The sequence below is a fragment of the Sparassis crispa genome (assembly GCF_003851025.1).
Source record: "Sparassis crispa DNA, contig_000005F, whole genome shotgun sequence".
In the NCBI taxonomy this organism is placed as follows: Eukaryota; Fungi; Basidiomycota; class Agaricomycetes; order Polyporales; family Sparassidaceae; genus Sparassis; species Sparassis crispa.
In genome coordinates, this window is record NW_020939752.1 from 2,347,059 (window position 1) to 2,365,605 (window position 18,547).

The window sequence follows — 18,547 nt, forward strand, 5'->3', positions numbered from 1 at the left end:
CAGCACTATTTGTCTTTCTTATCGTGTCACGAAACCCACTGGCAAGGCCCGACCTCTCTTCTCAGCCAGGGCATGTTGCATACCAAGGGTATTTATTCCCTCCCACTCGAGCTTCGTTCTCACATTGTGGAATACCTCATCAATGATCACGACTCTCTCCGGGTTTTGACCTTTACTTGCCATGCGTGGCGTGGCGTTAGCCAGGCTCACCTCTTTCGCAGGATATCGGTGATTGGTGAGCATAAGCTCTATGAACCTTCCCGGCATTTAAATGTCCATCCTGAAGCTAGGGCATGGATACATGAGCGACGCGTCAGCACCCTGGGTGGCAAATTGCAGAATGATTGGATATACGTAATTCTCGTTCTTCTACCCACTCGTCTTACGGTCTTGCGTACTCTCACGCTCACGAATGTGGAAGATTTCGCGCAGTACGAGGTGAAGAAATTCTTTCCGAACCTATTCCCCCGATTTCATTCCGTTAGGACGCTGATCGTAATGCAGTGCACTCTCCCACTCGGCGCGTTCGTCGAATACGTCTCTTTGTTCAAAAAATTTGGACAATCTCTTGATTGAAGGGCTTCGATTATCCGCCGAAGCAACTGAACTCGTGCGCCAAGATCACCCATGGGATGAGGTTTTGATATCTCCTGGTTCATTTCTGGCCCGGCTTCATTCGTTTGTGTTGGACCACAGTCCGGCACGTGCTTGCCCTACACTCAACTTCGTCCGCTGGAACGGCCATGCGTCTTCGCATTCGTAAGTATGGCACTTACTCCCGTCCTCCCTGTGGAAGCCCAAGCCTAAAATTTCTAGAGAGGACCCCAGGGCATTTATTAAACGGCCAACGTTCCGGAGATGGCAGTCCTTCGTGATGCTGTTACTCACAGTCGCGTCGCGCCACATGTAGGCTCAAATTTCATCGACATCGATCTTTCTTCATGCACGTCCTTGCGCGCGTTTGCGCTTGAGCAGGGCCACTTGTCCCCTATTCCGTTCCTCTCACAGCTCGCGTCGCCTCACCTTAGCAAGTTCACATCGGTGGGCATCTTGATGCTGCTCGAAGATCCTCGTCTCCCTCTACGCGGCATTAGAGATAGGAAGCCCGTCTTCTCTGTTGTTGAGATCTTGGTCATGTCAGTCTTGTCAGCGACGGGGCATGGGCGTCGGATCAGACGCCGGCTGGCAGACAGGTCGATGGATACTCACAGAGGCTACTGGTTCGACAGACCGTTTGTGCGTGTCATGCACTCTTATCATCGACCTTTGGTGAGCACATCCATTTGCATCTCGTATTCGAGCGGAGAATTGTTCGCAACACATTTTAGCTCGACTACTATTCTAGCTCGAACACTAGGACGAGCACGACATTGTATTTTGTATTGATCTTCCGCTCTGGAGGCAATGTCTACGAGGAAAATGCCCCGGAACCGAGGCCGCACTGGTGAAGACGGGGACGAGGACGTCCCAGCCCATCGTCGCCTCCCCCAAGGACTCACAAGAAGCTGGGGCGGCGATACAGGAGGCGGCTCCCTCAGCCGCGCCCTCTGTTCTAGAGCCCGAAAAGGAACAACTCGATAACTCCTCCGTCAAGGTTCGTCGTACAAGTCGACGAGCCCTCGGAACACAAGCCAAGATCAAGGTAGACCCCACAAAGCTGAAGCCAATGCAGGATGTGCAGAACTCGAGCCCCCACCGTGGAAGCCAGCACATCGTCCACAAACCAGATACCATTGTCTTCTGTGAAATCGAAAGCATAGAGCCGCCGAATGCGAATCCTGAATCCGACGTCTTTCAAAGGCCAGCAAGACCAGTCAAGATCGATGCGGATCACTCGGCCCCGCGCCTTTCCCAGCCAAGGAAGGCTCCCGACTCAACTCCCATCCGCAAGTCCCTGATGCTTATCCACCTCACCGTGCACCGCAGGCATATCAGTCCCCCCTGGTGGACGTGCTTTCGAAGACCAGCGAGAGCGATGCTGACGACTCGACTCGGCCCTGCACCAACAAACTCGTTCCTGTCTCTCGACTCCATCTCCGAGTCCTCACGCTCCTCACACCACGTACATATCAGTCCCATATGTGGGTTCCCGACGCGAGCGGTCGCACGGCCGATTCTCGTTCCGCAGTTCTGCGTTTTGGGGAGCTGGAATAGTCGTGTGCGCCGTGATCTCTGTGCCAGGTGTGTTCTCCGCCCGCATGAGGGTACCCGAATTGCAGACGTGGCTGGCGACGTTGCGTTCCTCGTGGAAATCGGCGCATCGTCCACGAAGTGCATATCCCTCCCTTCAATGCAGAAGAAGGTTTGGCGCAGGCGAAAGGTTTAAGGAGGAGCCAGCGCCCGCTTAAGCTGACGTCTTTCGATGACCAGAAAGGCCAATCCGAAAAGAATTGCGCAGACAACTCAGATCATTGCTCCTCTCCCGCTGGAAGGGGGCGCCCGACTGCCGACTCTCGTCCTCGAGGCCATCGTGCTGTTCTACCCCATGCACAGTGGATGTAGCAGCCCCTACGTACGTGTCCCCGACGCCGACATTTGCACGGAAGATTCTCGTTCCGCAGAATGGAACTCATGTTCTCCATTTTGTGGGGCTAGACGCGTCCGTGTGCACCCCGACCCGCTGCGCTCGGTATGTCCTCCTCCCGTCCGAGGGTACGCGAATGGCAGACGTGGCGGGGCGGGGCGACGTCGCGCGCGGAATTCCGATCGGATAAGAAAGGTACGGTTCGTTCTGTACGCGAGAGTGGGAAGAAGCAGGCCGTTCCGACGAAGGCACATCGTTTGGATAAAGAGGTGGAGGACGAGCCGGAGGTGCAGTGGCGGACGAGTATGGACACGGCTGGTAGGACGAAGGGGGAAGCGCTCGTGCTGGATGATAGCGGCGGCGGCGACGGTGAAATGACAGGAGTCCTCGGAAGAGGAGAGACTTCAGTAGCTAAAGGGGGGATTCGAGACGCTACGCCGCGAGCCTCAGTGGCGAAGTGCGAGCGGTGTATATGCATGTATCGCTTTAAGCTCTAGATGGGATTCTGATGAATGAACCCGGTGTCCTCATGCAAATTCATGAATGCTAGGGTGAAGAAGACACTACTTATGGGCTCGGACGACGTGAAGAGGGTGAGTGAACTAAGGCTATTTGACGTATTTCTCGCGTTGACCAGGTCCGGGTACCCGCTACTGCAGGTACTAACACGGAGGGGTGCGAAGATGAGAACCCATGCACCTTGTGAGCAACAACGGGCGAAGAGTGAGTGTTGCCCCTGCTATGTCCATTCTGCTCATCCAATTCGCAGCCTGAGCAGGGAGCAACTATGCGCCTCTCAACTCGGAGCAAGAGGAAAACTCGCACTCGGCGAGGCGTTGCAGCATGGGCACGATGGGCGACCCTCCCCCAGCCAAGAGACTCCGATTGCCGAGTCTATCACCCGCTCTATATGTTCGTCTACAGCATATCTGAGATTGGTCTTTCGCCCTATGCGTTCTATGTGCAAGAGAAGTCACCGGGGAAAAGAACCGATATGAATAACGTGGAACGGGCCAGAAGGTGGTCAGGAAGAAAAAAGAATGCATCGGCCGCATACCTCTTTTTTTCGGTTCCAAGGGAGGGCTACTTCCCTCCGCTGCCTGTATATATGTAATTCTCTACATGGTATACAGACAAGGAAAAGGAACCCAACACACATTGTTTGTACGAGCGCCGTGAGAAAAGGTATGTACCTAGCAGAAACGCGATACATGACTCAATGCTGCGGCGCCTTCAGGCCTTGCAGCGCACTTTGTGTGATTTCCAGTCTCTCTTCTGGCACATTTCGGAACAGTATCGTACCTTCTTGCACCGTCCACACGCCCTCAGTCTAGGCTGACCTCTCCCTCTGCATATATAGCACCGGTGGGTCGCAGGATCACGAACGACCGTCTCCAAGTACGACACTGCAAACAGCGGAGACAGTGCCACTCGGGTCATGTACGGCGCGAAGTCCTTCCACAGCGCGACTTTTGACATACCTTCCGTATCCTTCCCCCTACCACAACTACACAGTGGGTCTACTGCGTGCAACTCTACCGAGCGCGGGATCTGACCCGTGGATTTGTATTCGCAGTTGACTCCGTGCATCCAAGTTGTCCGACAGCGCTCGACCAAAGCGGGCAGGAGCTGCTTCCATGCACCGAGCTCGCCCTTGAATGTCATCATTTGGGACATGGTTTCCTCCTTAACCAGCTTGCTGAAGATGCTTCTGATGTCCGCCTCCAACTCCGGAGTAAGCGGGAGTACGTATCCGTCCCAGACTAGTGTATGGGAATGCAGGTCAAATCTGACCTCACTGATGAACAGCAGGGTATCGCATTCATTCGTAGCTGCATCTCGCAATGCGAACACTCGTCGCACAGGAGAGTTTTGCATCCCCGTAGAGCGGACGAAAATAGAATTTAGACTGTTCTTGACAAGTGCCAAAACATCATCTTCGTTCTTTTTCTTCAAAACAGAATGTTCGCGTGTTGAGAACATTGTGCCGAGGTGAGAATCGAGCCACTTCTCGATACCCGGTGACTTGAGGTCGAGAATGGGGAGGAGAGGGAGATTGAGGCGATGTATACTCCATAAATTCAAAACATCTGCAGAGCGCACAACTGGGAAGGGATTCAATTTCATGCCATCTGGTTTCTGAAATGGGCCACACGGTGGGACGACCACCTGCAATTCGGGGTGTCATTGGACTCAATGATATCAGCAGATAATGGAGAACCTACCTCAATGTACAACGACGTTCTGGCCAGACGTAGCTTGTTCTGACTCCCTACGATGGGAAATGGATAGACCACATCCTGTGTATAATCTCTGACACTCAGCCGCATCACACAGGGAGACACCTGTAGAACTTGTGGAGTCGCCCTCTCGGATGCGAAAAGACGTTTGACTTCTTTATCTTCGATACAGATCCGGCAGGTTAATGAAGCAACTACCTCACATTCCTCGTCCAAATCAACGACCATCTGGCAGGGCGAACCAATCTGGGCCAGATGACCTGGAGCTGGAGACTCTACAGTTGGAGGCGTGGAACAGTATTCGGAAGGTACAAAGTCCTCCGGGAGGACATAGACGTGCGACTTGTCCATCAGCTTGGCATTGAAGAGGCTGAGCCACATGCCAAGTCTATCGGAGAGCATCACTACACTTGCAACTGTGTCACGGACCGAGAGGTATATGTCTAGAGTCTCCATCGGCTCAAATTCCGTGAGATATCTTGCCGCTAAAGTGAACGACACTACCAGCGGTAAGGTTCCCTTCCACCCGTCAGGATCTTTATCAAAAAGAACGCGGGGATTTGATTCTGTCCCTCTCGAGATGACCCGGCCGAATGCGGCATGAACGGATGAGAAGACGTTATGGGACCGCAAGCCACGAGACCACGGGCCACGAATATCGCACCGCAACAATGGCGTGCCAATCCGCTCTTTCATTTCGTCGAGCACTGCCAGTTTCTCGCGTGGAACGACTAGAACAATTCGTACGATTTTGGGGACCACCTTCCACGAGGAGAATCTGCCAATTTTGGGTACGACAATATCATAGAAAGAGAACCTATGGACACCATGCCTGTGTAACTGTGTGAAAAAATCCCAAGAATGGACGGTATCCATTATGAGTGTCTGGTCGGCATTCCCAATGTAGCGGAATTGATCCATCACATCCAGCCATTGCCCCTGAGGTATCCGTAGTCGATCTCTGACGAGCTTGAGGAACAAGACGAAGCTCTCCCGGATGTAATGGACCAGATTGGAATTCGCAATAGCATTCCGCACATTGTGCTGGTTACGCTCGATGAAGTGGTTTGCATCCTCTTGTTCGAACAGTTGGTGATACATGTCGTAGAGAAGCGTACCGAGTTGGCGTGCTTCAAAGGCGGGTGGTAGGCACCACTGTTTGCTCTGCACGGCAAGGAAGTCTCCAGCTGCAGGCGACTTCCAGGTCGTCACTTGATGGAACTGCCTGGGTTTGTCTGCTATTTTTAGGTACATGAGCAGTTCATGTGTGTTGCATCGCGTGGTAAAGCCTGAAAGATAGTCAACGGGGCATAATCCTAGGAGAACCCCAAAAGTGGTAATGTCGGCATGTAGGCGCTCCGCAAAGTCCTTTGTGGCATTCTCTCCGTTATAATTTAGCGATTCGGTGTACAGCACACTGGATGGTGATGCGGATGCAAGAAGAGGGACTGTTATGATGAGCACGTTCAACAGCGCGATATGATCGTCCAAGTTGGACGAGTCAATCACGTTGAACGTCGAAGGTGCGCCACGCGAGTTGTATTCCTCCTCATCTAGTTGTATGAGTTGTGTCTCGAACTGGGACACGGGAATAGAAGACGATACTGTTCCAGTCTCACCAAACGTCCGAAGTGTACGGCAAACTGCAGCGGCCTCACCGACGAAACAGCGAACGACGGGTACGGAAGAGGCAAGGGAGGAAGTTGCGGAGGAAAATGCGGTGCACCAATCCTTGAACTGAGCTTGCGCGGCATCCACAAGATCGGATACGCCAAGTTCTCGTTTTGCATTGCCAAGAACGGCAGCATAATGGAAAGAGATTAATGGGTCGACTCCGTACTGCACGGAGAAACCCTCGCCGCCCAGGGAATAGACGAAAGTGGGGTTCACGAGCTTCGAAGCGATTATGCGCTCGGGGTCCGAGAACGTCACGCCCGTCTTCCAGTACCGCTCAAATTGGACGGCGCAGATGGGCGATGCCTTGGCAATGAGCGGACCAGCGGCTCGTGTAGTGCCGAGGACGATGTGGGACTTCTGAGGTGCCAGTTTGGACGAGAACGCATCACATATCGCAGCGATACGGCTATGCGGAAGACTGTGCATACAGGCGTAAAGAGACCAGTGCCGACGCAGTTCTACGAGTGTAAATTCCGTGCACATACGGATGAAGGGCCCGTACGGAGAAGCACGCCAGTGCTGGGGACTTTGTGAGAAGTCAAGCAATTTCTTGGATTGCTCCACCAACACCTTGTGCGATTCATCATCCAGATACATGTGGTAGAAAATGTTCCATATCGCAGTCGCGTTGGGGTGTTTGTCGGCGACGATTGTCAGGAGCAGTACGTTGCGCGCTACGGTCGAGCACTAAGCGACTGCCACGATAATACAAAATAAATCTTACCCAGTATCGCAGGATCTACGTCACAGCAAGTGAAGTCGAGTTTGCGTTTCACTGCCAAGGATACGTCAGACAAAGACTATCGAACAGATTACCAGAATGATGACTCCTCACTGGCGTTAGGCTCGCAGAAAATGGTATACAAGATATTCCTCGGATCCCCACATCCGAGCAACAGGATGTTCGCGGGTTCTTCAGGCGCAAGGTCTCTAGTCAGACATATCGCAGGTGTATTACCGATCGGGTAGAAGTAGTATACTCCAGGCCAGAAGAGTGGATGCGCCATCGCGTGAGGGCTTGAGTGGATGAGGGTGAAAAGGATGAGGAACTGGCGTTAGCGAGGCTTTGTTCGGTAGTACCCGGAACACGATGCACCTAAAATTGCAGCACCGCAGAGGGTTGTAGAAAGACACGAGACCACGATGAGCGCTGGAAAGTGACAGATTGACGTGGACGAACCACGGGTGTGTCAAGCACAATATGGGCCAAACAAGCTACTTACGTTGGCGAATCCTGCTCTAAACACAACACCAACCACTGGCTTATGGGCAAAAATATCAGTACTGATTGGTACATTGCGGCGGATGCGTTGTAACTTACACTCAACATAGAGACCATTAATGACATCCGTGTCACTGCAAGGTCACTCTCCGGTCTGTTTGCGCTTCAACCGTGCCCACTGCGCTCACCTGCGCTCACGGCACGCGTCATAATCCTTGCGGTGTATTAGGATCTATCTATGAAGGCACGTAGCTTGCGCGTTGACGTGTGGTCGGTGATCTGGGGGTGCGAGTGAGTTGTATTGTTTGTGCAGTCAAAATTTCGAGAGGATATGGTAACAGATCAAGTGGCGGCCAGTCGTGATGTTTGGCCCTATGGAATCTGCGCTACACTTGTTGTAGCGATCGAGGATGATCGTAAGTATGGTCGGGCGCTTATACTCAGTATGAGTCACTTTGACTCGTGCATGCAGGCAGGCAAGCTGTATACGCTCGGTCTGCACGCTGAGCATCTTTTCCTGCAATCAACCGTCGTGTTCGCTCGATCGGAGAGACTATCCAAGCATCGCGATTATTTCTTGAAATTCTCAAAAAATGGAACATCTGAATCCTTCGGAGTCTTTGACACGCTCCCTGTGTACAGCGCAATCGCTCGTGTCGAAATTATTCAATGCCAGGAGTCGTGAAAGGTAGCTCCCATCGTTGTTCGCTTGTACCCTCATACTAACTATAGCACACTTGCATATACTACCGTTTATAGCCTTGATGCAGTGAGTCGTTATTTTTCCACCACCACGTATCGGAGGGGAATCTTGACCGTATGTCCGCCAGTTGCACTCCCTCAAGGATATTCTTGCCGCAGCATTGTCGACAGTCCGGTGTTTGATCAACTCTTTTTCTCCCATCAACCATTGTCCCGATGACATCCTCAGTCTCATCTTCCAATATTCTGCCGCGCTGATCGACGACGACGCTGGCGACTTCCAGTGGCCATTTGCCTCACTCCGACCGTCAAATAAACTGATTGACCTGACGCATATTTGCCGACGGTGGCGTATTCTGGCGTTGGACCTGCCCCTTCTTTGGACACATATCGGCGATCGTTTCAGCGATCCCTTACTTCTTGCTGCTCCGACATTTTTGCAATGCTCCCGATCGGCACCTCTGAAATTTCATATCAAAGGCCTTTCGCTAATCCGTTCAATTTGCATCTATCGCGCGTCGAGGAGCTTCACATGGATCATTACTCCGACCTCTTTACCCTGCACCATTCTGCTCCAACTCTCAAGGTCTTAACTCTGGATTCTGTTCGACAGCCTATTGAGCGGAGGCTATTCGATGCAACTGTACCACAGCTGAAGGCGCTGACGATGCATTCCATGACGTGGTTTCCCCAGACTCCCCTCGCCGGTCTCACTCACCTTTGTGTCTACCAAAGAAAACAATCTCGCATTAGTCCACCCTTGTCATTATCATGCACTCCGTATGTCTTTCATGTCCGCCATATGTACAGCTCTGTTGTCATCATAGCAGATGCTGGTGAATCCACATACCATGTCGGACATATCTCCGGACAAACCGATCAGATTCATGATGTACCCCTCGAGTTCCGCCCAAGTGCGGCCCTCGCTGAGCTTCTCCCACGACTCGGAGTTGCATTCCTTAACTCACACTCAGCATCGCGAGGCGTGCTATTGAATATTGAAAGCCTGGGTTTCTTATCATTCCTGCGAAAAAATCTCACTTCAACCGGGCAGCTCCGGCGTACAAAGCGATCGGGTAACCGGTGATCTATTTCCTCCAGAGAAAACGCAAGACCGTGGCAGTCACGAAGTCACCAAAGCGACGCATTGCAGTTGGGGTCGGTTCTCGGCCTCCAACCGATATTTATGGCGATGAGTGGCAGGTGACGTGACTACTCACCCAACGTAATTCAATACAATTCGAGCAGGGGGTTTCTTTTCCTACGCCTGAGCACGTCTTCCGTGTGCGTGACAGTAATGCAGACTCACCAACGCGTCTGTTTCGTTTCTACAGCAGGTTGCGCGCTCAAGGTCCGGCCAAAGGACTTGGATTTGAAGGGGGACGGCATCCGCGTGCCGGACTGATCCCAGCGGATCCCTGTCGCATCACTGATAGACGGTTTCCTTCAGATGCAGAAGAGAACCGTTGGAATGCTGTGCAAAGGTAGCCATTGAAAGTTACTCTGGGTCGACTGATAAGGTATTTGGCTAGGCAACTTCATGAGATATTGCAGACATACAAAACTCTGCTGGACGTCGCCAGGAGGTACGTTCGACGTACAACCTCGACTTCAAATTAGTGCAGAAATTCGATCTGCTCAAGTAACGTGCGGTCAGTATTGTTCCACAAACAGAGCAAAATGCGAGCATGGCAGAGGCATAGACAATGACGTCAATGCATGTACGTTGGAGGAATGCCCGGAGGATGATATTATTTGTGTGAAGCCGGTATCGCGCTCTTCGTGAATGTAGCTCATGCGGTCCTCCCGCCATGTATCTATCGTCGATCGCATCAATATCTTGAGGGACTTCGAAAACGAACGAGACTTACTTGGTATCTCGACGTTCACGTTAATCCGCGAGTCCGTTCGGACTGAGAATGTTAAGATCGTCCAGTCGTACTTGGCGTACGCATGCACGTACCTCACCTGTCTTCTCATCGAGCGTCATGTGCGTGCGGCCGTAATTCTCGACCTGATAGAACGAACCGTCGAGGCGGAGATAGTGAGCGGGGCCGGCATCGGCGGGAGAATGTATTTGAGGGATAGCATCATTTCGTTGTGAAGGTGTTGAAGTCTTTATCTGTGGTGCGAAATGTGATTGAACTCCCTACATGGCACCAAAAAATCACGCGGAGAGTCCTACAGGAGATATATTGTACTCGAAACGAAGTTTCGTACTAGAACTTGACCAATCTGCGGTGGTCATCCACGACACGACTCGAAACTGAAATGGAGCGACTCCCTCGTCCCAACGTGAACGCGCAATGGAAGACGTTGTCCGCTTACCTTGTCCGTCAACCTATCGACTTTTGCCTCAACTTCGACGACGTCCGCCCTATCCGTGCGGGAATTGACCATGACACGGATGACCCGGCGGATGAAGCGTCTGAGATACACTGTGAGAGTGGGACAGGGGTGTGTCGCTGCGTATCCATTGCAATTCTACTGTGTGTAAGAGGTGGAGGGGGCAGAAGAATCTAGCGAGGGAGCGCGGCGAGCGCATTTGAACTTTGGACGGCAGCATCAACATCGACGTAGTCTCTCTTGTCCATAGACCTCTGAGGTTTGCAGTGGCGTAAGTCTTCTGCTGTCATCGTCGGCAAGCTCAATTCACACTTGTGCGATCGGGAGGATGTTCCAAGCACAAGAACAAAGAGGGAACCGTGACGGAGAGTACTTGACACGAAATGCCGCGCGCTGGACCGGAATCTCTTAGTCTCGTACCCACGACGTCCTGGAGAGGCGCGCGTTCGCTCGGTGACCGAGGATGAGGACCTAGTAAGTCAGAATCGCGATTGGAGAATCTTCGTGATACCTTCCAGTTCGCCCATGCCACGCCTGGTATCCTTTCATCTGTGTGCATCCCAAGACTGGTTCTGTCCGACGACGCAGTTTATCCGCTGGATGGGCCCCGCGCAGTCCCTGCATGCATTGCCGCATTCTCTCATTCTGGACATTATGATCATTGATTTGCTGAAGGATGTTGGTCGGTTGCTTGAAGATTTAGGTTGACATTCTGGCACAGCTCCTCGTTGCGTAAGTATTAATTGTATTTGCTGCACTACTCAAGCGTGACTAGATCCTTCTTGACCCAGGTCCTAAGGAGTACAATGGCGGTATGGATTTCATTGACCTTGCACCATGCACCGCACTCCGCAGTCTCACGCTCGGCTGCTACGCCCAACTCCAGTGTGCTCTACTATCCCGACTGGCACAGCGCCGCATCTTGGCGAACTAACTTTGGAAGAGTACCAAAGGTACCCATGGAAACGTGGGTGGATAGAACTGGCAGAAGTTCTGCGGACACCTGTGTTTATCGCACGAGGATATCAGTAGCAATTTACGGTTGTCAGGATCCGTATGATAGGCAACTTGAGGCCGATTTTATCAAGGAGATATTTGTCGAACATAACATTAACGAGCGTGGTGCGCTACGCGTCAGCGCTACGGAAGAGCACGCGGTCAGTTTTGTTCCCTGCTATCTGGGCTTTTCTCCCCTTTGATTTCCTTGCTCTGCAGCTCAGAGCTACCACGGACTATAGCCATTCTTGTCAAGCTATCACGTATGTCAACCATCAGTCATCGTCATGCACCACCTCCCGCAGATTTATCGTATAGGTACAGTTTATACGGTTATAATACTGTCGAATAGATTCAAGTGTATGTCTCCTTCGGTTCTTTATCTTGAGTTCCGGTGACCGAACACCCGGTATATGTACTGACCTCCTCGGTCAACTGTGGCGATCGGAACCTGTCAATTTTTTCGTTTTTGAGTCTCGGTCAGGTAGGTGACGACTTGCCGAGATATGCGCTATGCAAACCATATACCAATCAGTTGCGCGGATTGGTGGCATTATATTGCCAGCGCCTGCTACTTAGGATTCGAAGATCCAGATAAGCGCGCATTTAATTAATTGTGTACCGCCCCTACCTGTGTACCCACGGGTTTCGATTTGCGATATTCACCACGAAACCACTGATCTTTCCAGGAATATCCGACAGGACATCTGCGTCAGACTGCGGATCCAACTCACTTGAAAACGAATACAGGATCAAGCATCGCACAGCTCTTCTCGCTCCGTCTCCTTCGTCTAGCCCAATCTCTCAGGTTGCTAAAGTAGCCGTCTGCCCAGCTGACGTCGAACAACTTTGTCTGGTGCTACGAACGATAGCGCTGTGTAATCTGCCGGTACGGCTCCTCTTTGTTCTCGGGTCATGAAACTCACTGGCTGGTTCTGATCAGTTTTCTCAGCCAGGTCATGTCGCATACCAAGAACATTCATTTTCTCCCACCTGAGCTTTATCCCCACATAGCGGAATCCCTCATCGATGATCGTCGCTCACTCCGAGCTTTCGCGCTCACTTGTCGTGCGTGGCGTGCAGTTGGCCAGGGGTTTCTCTTTCGCAGGATCTCGGTGACTGGGGAGCGTAGGTTCTATGAACTTATGTGGCTTTTGGACGCCCATCCTGAAGCTGGTGTATGGATTCATGAGCTATGCGTCAGCACCCTGTTTGAGCGACCGCAGAATGATTGGATATACACAATCCCCGTTCTTCTACCCACTCGTCTGACAGCCTTGCATACTCTCACGTTCAGCAATGTGACAGATCTCATGGCGTACGACGAAGAAAAGTTCTTCCCAAACCTATCTCCTGCGTTTCCTTCCATCAGAACGCTGAACGTGATGGACTGTACTCTCCCACTCGCGGCATTCATCGACTATCTCTCCTTGCTCGGAAATCTGGACAGTCTCCTGATTGAAGGGTTTCGGTTACCCAATACCGTGACCGTGAGACGTGATTTCACGAGCCAAGAGCATCCATGGGAGGGGCTAGTGGTACCTAGCAGCTCTTGTGTGGCCCGGCTTCGTTCATTTGCGTTGTGTCGCAGTTCAACACATGCTTGCCCCACGAACAACTTTGTCCGCTGGCTTGGCCATGCATCTGGGTTGCGGTCATTGAGCCTAGACATCAACAGGCACCAAGATCTCCAGAACGTTGGGCGACTAATCAACGCTATCGGGCCTTCTCTAGAGAACTTAGGCTTGGGCATCTACACGCAGGACTACAGTAAGTGCCGAATATTCAGAAGCTCCCCTGCTCATGTTGCTTTAGGTTTCACGGAGTACATCAACCTCTCTTCATGCACATCTTTACGCACCTTTGCACTCCGTCCGTCCCATTTTTCCCCTATTCCTTTGCTGTCACAACTTGTTTCGCCCCACCTTCGCAAGATCACATTAATAGACATTTTGGAGCGGCATATTCATCCCCCTCTATGTGCCCTTTTCAGGAAATCTGTCTTCGCTGCTGTTGAGATCTTCATCGTGTCGACACGTTGCAAGGAGTTTTCAGAGCCTATGATGTGCATGATGGCAGAACTCTCTGCACATCTCATTTACTCGCAGAATCGACTTTTGGTAAGAAGGTCCTATTGTATTGTGAAAATGCGCTGACCTTCGTTTGCGACCCTCAGCTTGAACATTGATGCGAATTCGCACCTTGTACGGACCCCCTACTCCGGGCGAATGTATGCGAGGAGAACTCTTTCAGGAACAAGCTTATGTCTGACATAGGCGGAGGCGGCGTGACTCAGATGCATGTATGAATTACTTCAGCTCCTTTTCCGCACAGGATTTTGTTTCAGTACCTAAGATGCGATGATCTGCCCTCTCGATTCATCATCACGATGCAATTCATCTTTCTGGTGTTCCATTATGTAGGCAACAGCGGTGTCACCGGTGAATCCGTGGCGGAAAGGCGTTTGAATCGAGAGGAGGTAGAACCGTAAATATGCTTCCGACTTTACTGTATATATACTGGTGGTTGTGTTGATGGTATATTCCGGTCCAGGTGTATCATACCGAAGGCATCGCACTCTACGTGATTGTTAAGGAAAGACGTGAGGTCATTGTTATCCACAGTACTCTCCCATTGGGCACCCGACACTCGTTCCATGCACCGAACCCGACACACCCGCAATCTGTAACACAGCATTGATGATACCGCCCAGCCCCTCACCCGCAATCATCCCGGCGGCGGTGGAGTAGCCATACATCACGAACACTGCAGGCCAGTACCGTCTCCAGACGAGCGCGACCGTACTCCCAAAGAGCATCCATCGCCATAGGGTATGTGCACAGCGGACCGAGGATCATTGCAATGCCGACCGCGTTCCAGTTTGGGAACCACTTGTGTTTATCCGGAGAGAAATAGCGGTATTTGACGATCGTCTGCACGATTGCGAGACCACCGAGGCAGAGTGCAGTAACGCCGGATGAAAGAGGAATAGGGAGGCTGGGCGAAGAGACTGCTACAGATACAGCGCGCCACGCACCGACATCGGGCGCCGGGAAGGAGCACGTCGTTGCGGTGAGCTCGTTGATGCAGGGATAGGCCTTCACGAAGACGAGGTACATTCCGGCGGAGAGGAAGATCGAGACAAGGGCGCCGAAGCATTGCGTGTACAGTTGTACTCTGGGTGACGCCCCGATAAGGTGCGTAGTCTTCAAGTCCCCAAGCATGTCACTGCACTGCTCGGATGCGGCGAGGGTGATCATCCCGGTGAGACCGTTGTTCAACTGGTTGACAGCAGGTGCCATACCCGCACCCTTTGAGATACCACCAAAGACCTGATAACATCCATGCTGTCAGCGTGTGTTCGCTCGTCACTCGTGCACCTGGAGATACACACCAGTTGGGCAAAGTTTCCAAGGGTAGTCACGGGTGTGATAGCAAAACGCCCTGTGCACTCCGCACCAACGAGAGAGAAGATAAACGAGAAGATAACAACGAGGAATGTGACTCCTGCGTTCTGGCCGAATTGGTAACGCATGATAAGCATCGTGAGGATCGTGCCACAGCCACCATGGGGTTTGCTCCTCGATCGGCGTCGGATCATACAGCCCATCCTCTTTGTTGAGTTGGACAGACTTTCCAAGGCGAAGACGGTCGATGAGTGGAGGGAGCAACAAGGAGATAGACAAGAGAATTGGCATGTAGTTCGCGCCAATCTCTGCCATACTCGCGCAAAGTAGGAGCCAACACCCCGGCCAGATCATCCAATACTTCGGTGACGGGGCATGGACGGGATCATCCAGCAACATGCTGGCATAATTGGTGTAATCGGGATAATCTTTCGATACCGCAACGCCGACTGCTTTCCCCGTCGCGATCAACGCAGGTCCAATGATGGCCCATGCAAGCAAACTGCCGCTAAAGAATGACATAGATGTAGTCATGGGCACTGACAATCCGATACCGATGAAAGCAGGAGTCAGTTCGAAGGTCCATCCCTTGGACAAGATGTGAGTTGAACGGCATCGAATCACAATATAAGGAACGCGCCCAGCTTTCCGCGCAGATAATCCACTTCCAGCCCGCCTTATAAAGCCAGTACGCCCAATGCCAGTCCCACATGATTCCAGGCGCATACTCACTAGCGACTCGCCATGAAATTGAGGTTAATAACGAAATGATAAGGCCCCAAGTCTTCTTCCGCGCGTTGGCTGCTGCATTCCTGCCGACGTGGAGAGAACGCATGGTGTACGCAGCACCTACGGAGCCCGGGAACGTGAGCTTGAGCTTTAGAATATACAGCCGCCGCAGAGGCATCGTGAAGAAGATGCCGACATAAGCACAGCACAGCGTGAATGTTATTATCCGTCTGAAGACGAATCTCAGATACTGATGGACAAAGTTCGGAAGGACAGCGCTCACCCGAAATCCGGTTGAGAGCTTGCGCCAAGCAAGCCGAGTTGATACGCGGCAGGGAAGTAAAGAGGAGCCCAAGCGAACCAGCAGCCTACAGTTAATCGTTCAAACGAAATCCCTTGCAAGTACGCGAAGCGGTGAGCTTACCGTAGCAGCACCCTGACAGCAAACATTTTCCTTAGGACCAAAATATCCGCCACCGAATCGCTCCGGAAGAGCTTTAGACAACGGCTTGAGGATGGCAAAGCCAAATATCGAGCCAAAAAGCGAGGCTCCAAACGTCCATCCTGTCTTCAGTCCTAGATATACGCTAAGAAATATTCAGAACAGGAATCTGCACAAATTGATACATCAGAACGTACTTGCTCGCCGAGATCACGGCGCCAAACATGCAGCCAACGAATACAGCTCGGAATGTGAACTGCTGCTCCTCAGGTGCATTAGGATCCATAGGAAATGGATCGCCTGTCCCCAAAATCTGATCTCCCTCGTGCTCGTCCTCATCATCGACAGCGGGGACTATCTGATCGAGGAAGTCCTCCTTCTTGTCCTCCTGCAGATTCCCGCTGGTAGACGACCTCGCACCACTTTGAATCTTTTCTGCGTCGTTTGGATCGTGATGGTCTATCATTGCAGGATCGGCTGATCCTACGTTCGCGTCGTGGGAGAACAGGTCAGGAACAGTCAGGTTCGGATGTGAACGCACTGTCCTGCCGTCTTTATATAAGTCCCTTTTAATGCACAGCACGCCATAAGGAAGACGCAAAACTCCAAGTCCAACGTTAGCCTGGTGACCGCAAGGTAAGGAAAATTTGTAGCCAAGACTCGCTATCGTATCTGGGAAGAGCGCACTTCGAGACGAACTTGGCGAAAGTAGGGGGCGGCCGCTTGAGAGGGCCAACGGATGTCCATACCAGACGAAGAGTGTTCAGTCAAACGATCAACTGAGCCAATCGCCAATATATCTGAGACTGCCGCTGGCCGTTATCTCGACTGCATATGATGATTGGAGAGCTTCTCTGATGGATCCACCGTCTGCGGCTACCTTCAGCGTGCGCCTCTTGCGTGCAACAGAGCATGTAGACGGGATTTACAGTAGCAAACGTACTTGTAAGTGAACAATCGAGAGAGATGCCGTGGAGAACGTATGTGACTTGGACTAGGAGACGGCCCATCCCGAGCTTTTACAGCACTTGCCTAAGGTAGTCATCTGCACAAAGCGTGATCACATTATTCGCCCTGCAGTCCAACACACTCGCCCATAAAGAAACGATTCTATTCACCAAATTCAACGTGTCATCCAAGAGCTAGAATGTTACGTACAAATTAAAGCACATCGCGTCTCTCTACAACACCGACCTCTAGCTAGGGGCGACGCGGATGATTTTTCGGACCTCTCAATTCATCATCGCAGCATCTGTCTTTTTGGTGTTCCGCTGGTGCTGTCACCCGTTAGTACGTTACGGAAAGCCAGTTGAATTGAATGCAGGCCTGGAACCACGAATATGCTTCCGTCTTTTGCTTCCGCACTTAGTATATAGGACGTCGACTTTCTGGCCCTACTGACATCTTCATAGTCTGCATCAGCCGTCATGCTAGCTAACTCTGCACAGACAAGCGACATTATTGAAGATATCGCCCAGCGAAAGGCCAAATATGAAAAGCTGTACAGGGAGAAGCAGACGGTGATTCGCGCAGATCCAGCCCAGGCCGAGCAGTTGTCCTCCAAATTCTTCATGATGAAATGCCTCGGCCAGACTAGCTTTGACGATCCCAAGTGCAGACTTGCGATCCTGGGCCGTTTCGAAAGCGACACCGAGATCGTTCCTGCTTCGTTCGAAGAGTGAGTCCGCGTTTACACCTGTGTTGTTGCGAGGTCGGCGTGCTCACTCCGTGATTGCTTATTTAATGCGTAGTAATCTCAAGATTCATGAGGCAGCGCACGCCATTCTGACTTACATTGTCTCGGCGCAGATCTCTGAGCAGCCTGTTGCAATCCAGCAACGGATCATTACCAGAGCGTTGGAACTGAAGTGCGTATTCGCTACTCCGAAGTCTTCCTAAAGGCCTGGTGATTAAAATCCAGTCATGACACCTACGATCCGCCATGGGTGTTATGTTACGCAGCAGGATGTACTCAACTACTTCACGCAGAGGCGTCTACCCCCGGTTGGTTCACGCGAGATTGAGGAAGAAGAAGCGGAAGCGTTCGCTGAAGACCCAACACTGCTCGTGGGGAAGCATTTCGTTTGGTATGGGGCCGACAATCAGGAGATAGACTTCGTGGTCTTGCGCGTGGGGCGCTCAGCTGCAGGAAGATGGGTCGAGTTGCAGCACGAAGATTGCGTTCCTGTCAAGATGGGTGAATTGGAGATGGATGACATGTTGGAAGACAGTTTCATCATTGATTGAAGTGTGTTCTCCGAT

General features: G+C 51.8%; 11 protein-coding genes across 11 annotated transcripts; 7 read left to right on the top strand and 4 right to left on the bottom strand.

Annotated features, from left to right (window-relative positions):
• Window positions 1-72: 72 nt before the first annotated feature.
• SCP_0607760 (hypothetical protein) lies at window positions 73-576 on the top strand (the record flags this gene model as incomplete). Its single annotated transcript, XM_027759908.1, has 3 exons — window positions 73-235; window positions 287-438; window positions 505-576. The coding sequence occupies 3 exons, from the start codon at window positions 73-75 to the stop codon at window positions 574-576; spliced, it is 387 nt and encodes a 128-aa protein (XP_027615709.1).
• A 1,090-nt stretch (window positions 577-1,666) lies between these two features.
• Window positions 1,667-2,326, top strand: SCP_0607770 (hypothetical protein; the record flags this gene model as incomplete). The annotated part of the gene is made up of 1 exon (XM_027759909.1): window positions 1,667-2,326. One exon carries the CDS (start codon window positions 1,667-1,669, stop codon window positions 2,324-2,326), a length of 660 nt encoding a protein of 219 aa, XP_027615710.1.
• Window positions 2,327-2,631: 305 nt separating this feature from the next.
• SCP_0607780 (hypothetical protein) lies at window positions 2,632-3,021 on the top strand (the record flags this gene model as incomplete). The annotated part of the gene is made up of 1 exon (XM_027759910.1): window positions 2,632-3,021. The coding sequence occupies one exon, from the start codon at window positions 2,632-2,634 to the stop codon at window positions 3,019-3,021; it is 390 nt and encodes a 129-aa protein (XP_027615711.1).
• Window positions 3,022-3,036: 15 nt separating this feature from the next.
• SCP_0607790 (hypothetical protein) lies at window positions 3,037-3,457 on the top strand (the record flags this gene model as incomplete). The annotated part of the gene is made up of 3 exons (XM_027759911.1): window positions 3,037-3,117; window positions 3,184-3,247; window positions 3,303-3,457. The coding sequence occupies 3 exons, from the start codon at window positions 3,037-3,039 to the stop codon at window positions 3,455-3,457; spliced, it is 300 nt and encodes a 99-aa protein (XP_027615712.1).
• Window positions 3,458-3,740: 283 nt separating this feature from the next.
• SCP_0607800 (hypothetical protein) lies at window positions 3,741-7,448 on the bottom strand (the record flags this gene model as incomplete). The annotated part of the gene is made up of 5 exons (XM_027759912.1): window positions 3,741-3,854; window positions 3,911-4,693; window positions 4,750-7,115; window positions 7,166-7,216; window positions 7,277-7,448. The coding sequence occupies 5 exons, from the start codon at window positions 7,446-7,448 to the stop codon at window positions 3,741-3,743; spliced, it is 3,486 nt and encodes a 1,161-aa protein (XP_027615713.1).
• A 2,570-nt stretch (window positions 7,449-10,018) lies between these two features.
• Window positions 10,019-10,765, bottom strand: SCP_0607810 (hypothetical protein; the record flags this gene model as incomplete). Its single annotated transcript, XM_027759913.1, has 4 exons — window positions 10,019-10,182; window positions 10,237-10,278; window positions 10,334-10,487; window positions 10,694-10,765. 4 exons carry the CDS (start codon window positions 10,763-10,765, stop codon window positions 10,019-10,021), a joined length of 432 nt encoding a protein of 143 aa, XP_027615714.1.
• A 1,901-nt stretch (window positions 10,766-12,666) lies between these two features.
• SCP_0607820 (hypothetical protein) lies at window positions 12,667-13,895 on the top strand (the record flags this gene model as incomplete). Its single annotated transcript, XM_027759914.1, has 3 exons — window positions 12,667-13,477; window positions 13,523-13,827; window positions 13,884-13,895. 3 exons carry the CDS (start codon window positions 12,667-12,669, stop codon window positions 13,893-13,895), a joined length of 1,128 nt encoding a protein of 375 aa, XP_027615715.1.
• Window positions 13,896-14,424: 529 nt separating this feature from the next.
• Window positions 14,425-15,251, bottom strand: SCP_0607830 (hypothetical protein; the record flags this gene model as incomplete). The annotated part of the gene is made up of 2 exons (XM_027759915.1): window positions 14,425-15,039; window positions 15,102-15,251. The coding sequence occupies 2 exons, from the start codon at window positions 15,249-15,251 to the stop codon at window positions 14,425-14,427; spliced, it is 765 nt and encodes a 254-aa protein (XP_027615716.1).
• Window positions 15,252-16,065: 814 nt separating this feature from the next.
• Window positions 16,066-17,032, bottom strand: SCP_0607840 (hypothetical protein; the record flags this gene model as incomplete). The annotated part of the gene is made up of 5 exons (XM_027759916.1): window positions 16,066-16,073; window positions 16,127-16,211; window positions 16,268-16,430; window positions 16,483-16,907; window positions 16,973-17,032. 5 exons carry the CDS (start codon window positions 17,030-17,032, stop codon window positions 16,066-16,068), a joined length of 741 nt encoding a protein of 246 aa, XP_027615717.1.
• A 680-nt stretch (window positions 17,033-17,712) lies between these two features.
• SCP_0607850 (hypothetical protein) lies at window positions 17,713-18,184 on the top strand (the record flags this gene model as incomplete). The annotated part of the gene is made up of 2 exons (XM_027759917.1): window positions 17,713-17,963; window positions 18,037-18,184. The coding sequence occupies 2 exons, from the start codon at window positions 17,713-17,715 to the stop codon at window positions 18,182-18,184; spliced, it is 399 nt and encodes a 132-aa protein (XP_027615718.1).
• A 24-nt stretch (window positions 18,185-18,208) lies between these two features.
• On the top strand, window positions 18,209-18,532 carry SCP_0607860 (hypothetical protein; the record flags this gene model as incomplete). The annotated part of the gene is made up of 1 exon (XM_027759918.1): window positions 18,209-18,532. The coding sequence occupies one exon, from the start codon at window positions 18,209-18,211 to the stop codon at window positions 18,530-18,532; it is 324 nt and encodes a 107-aa protein (XP_027615719.1).
• Window positions 18,533-18,547: the final 15 nt, after the last annotated feature.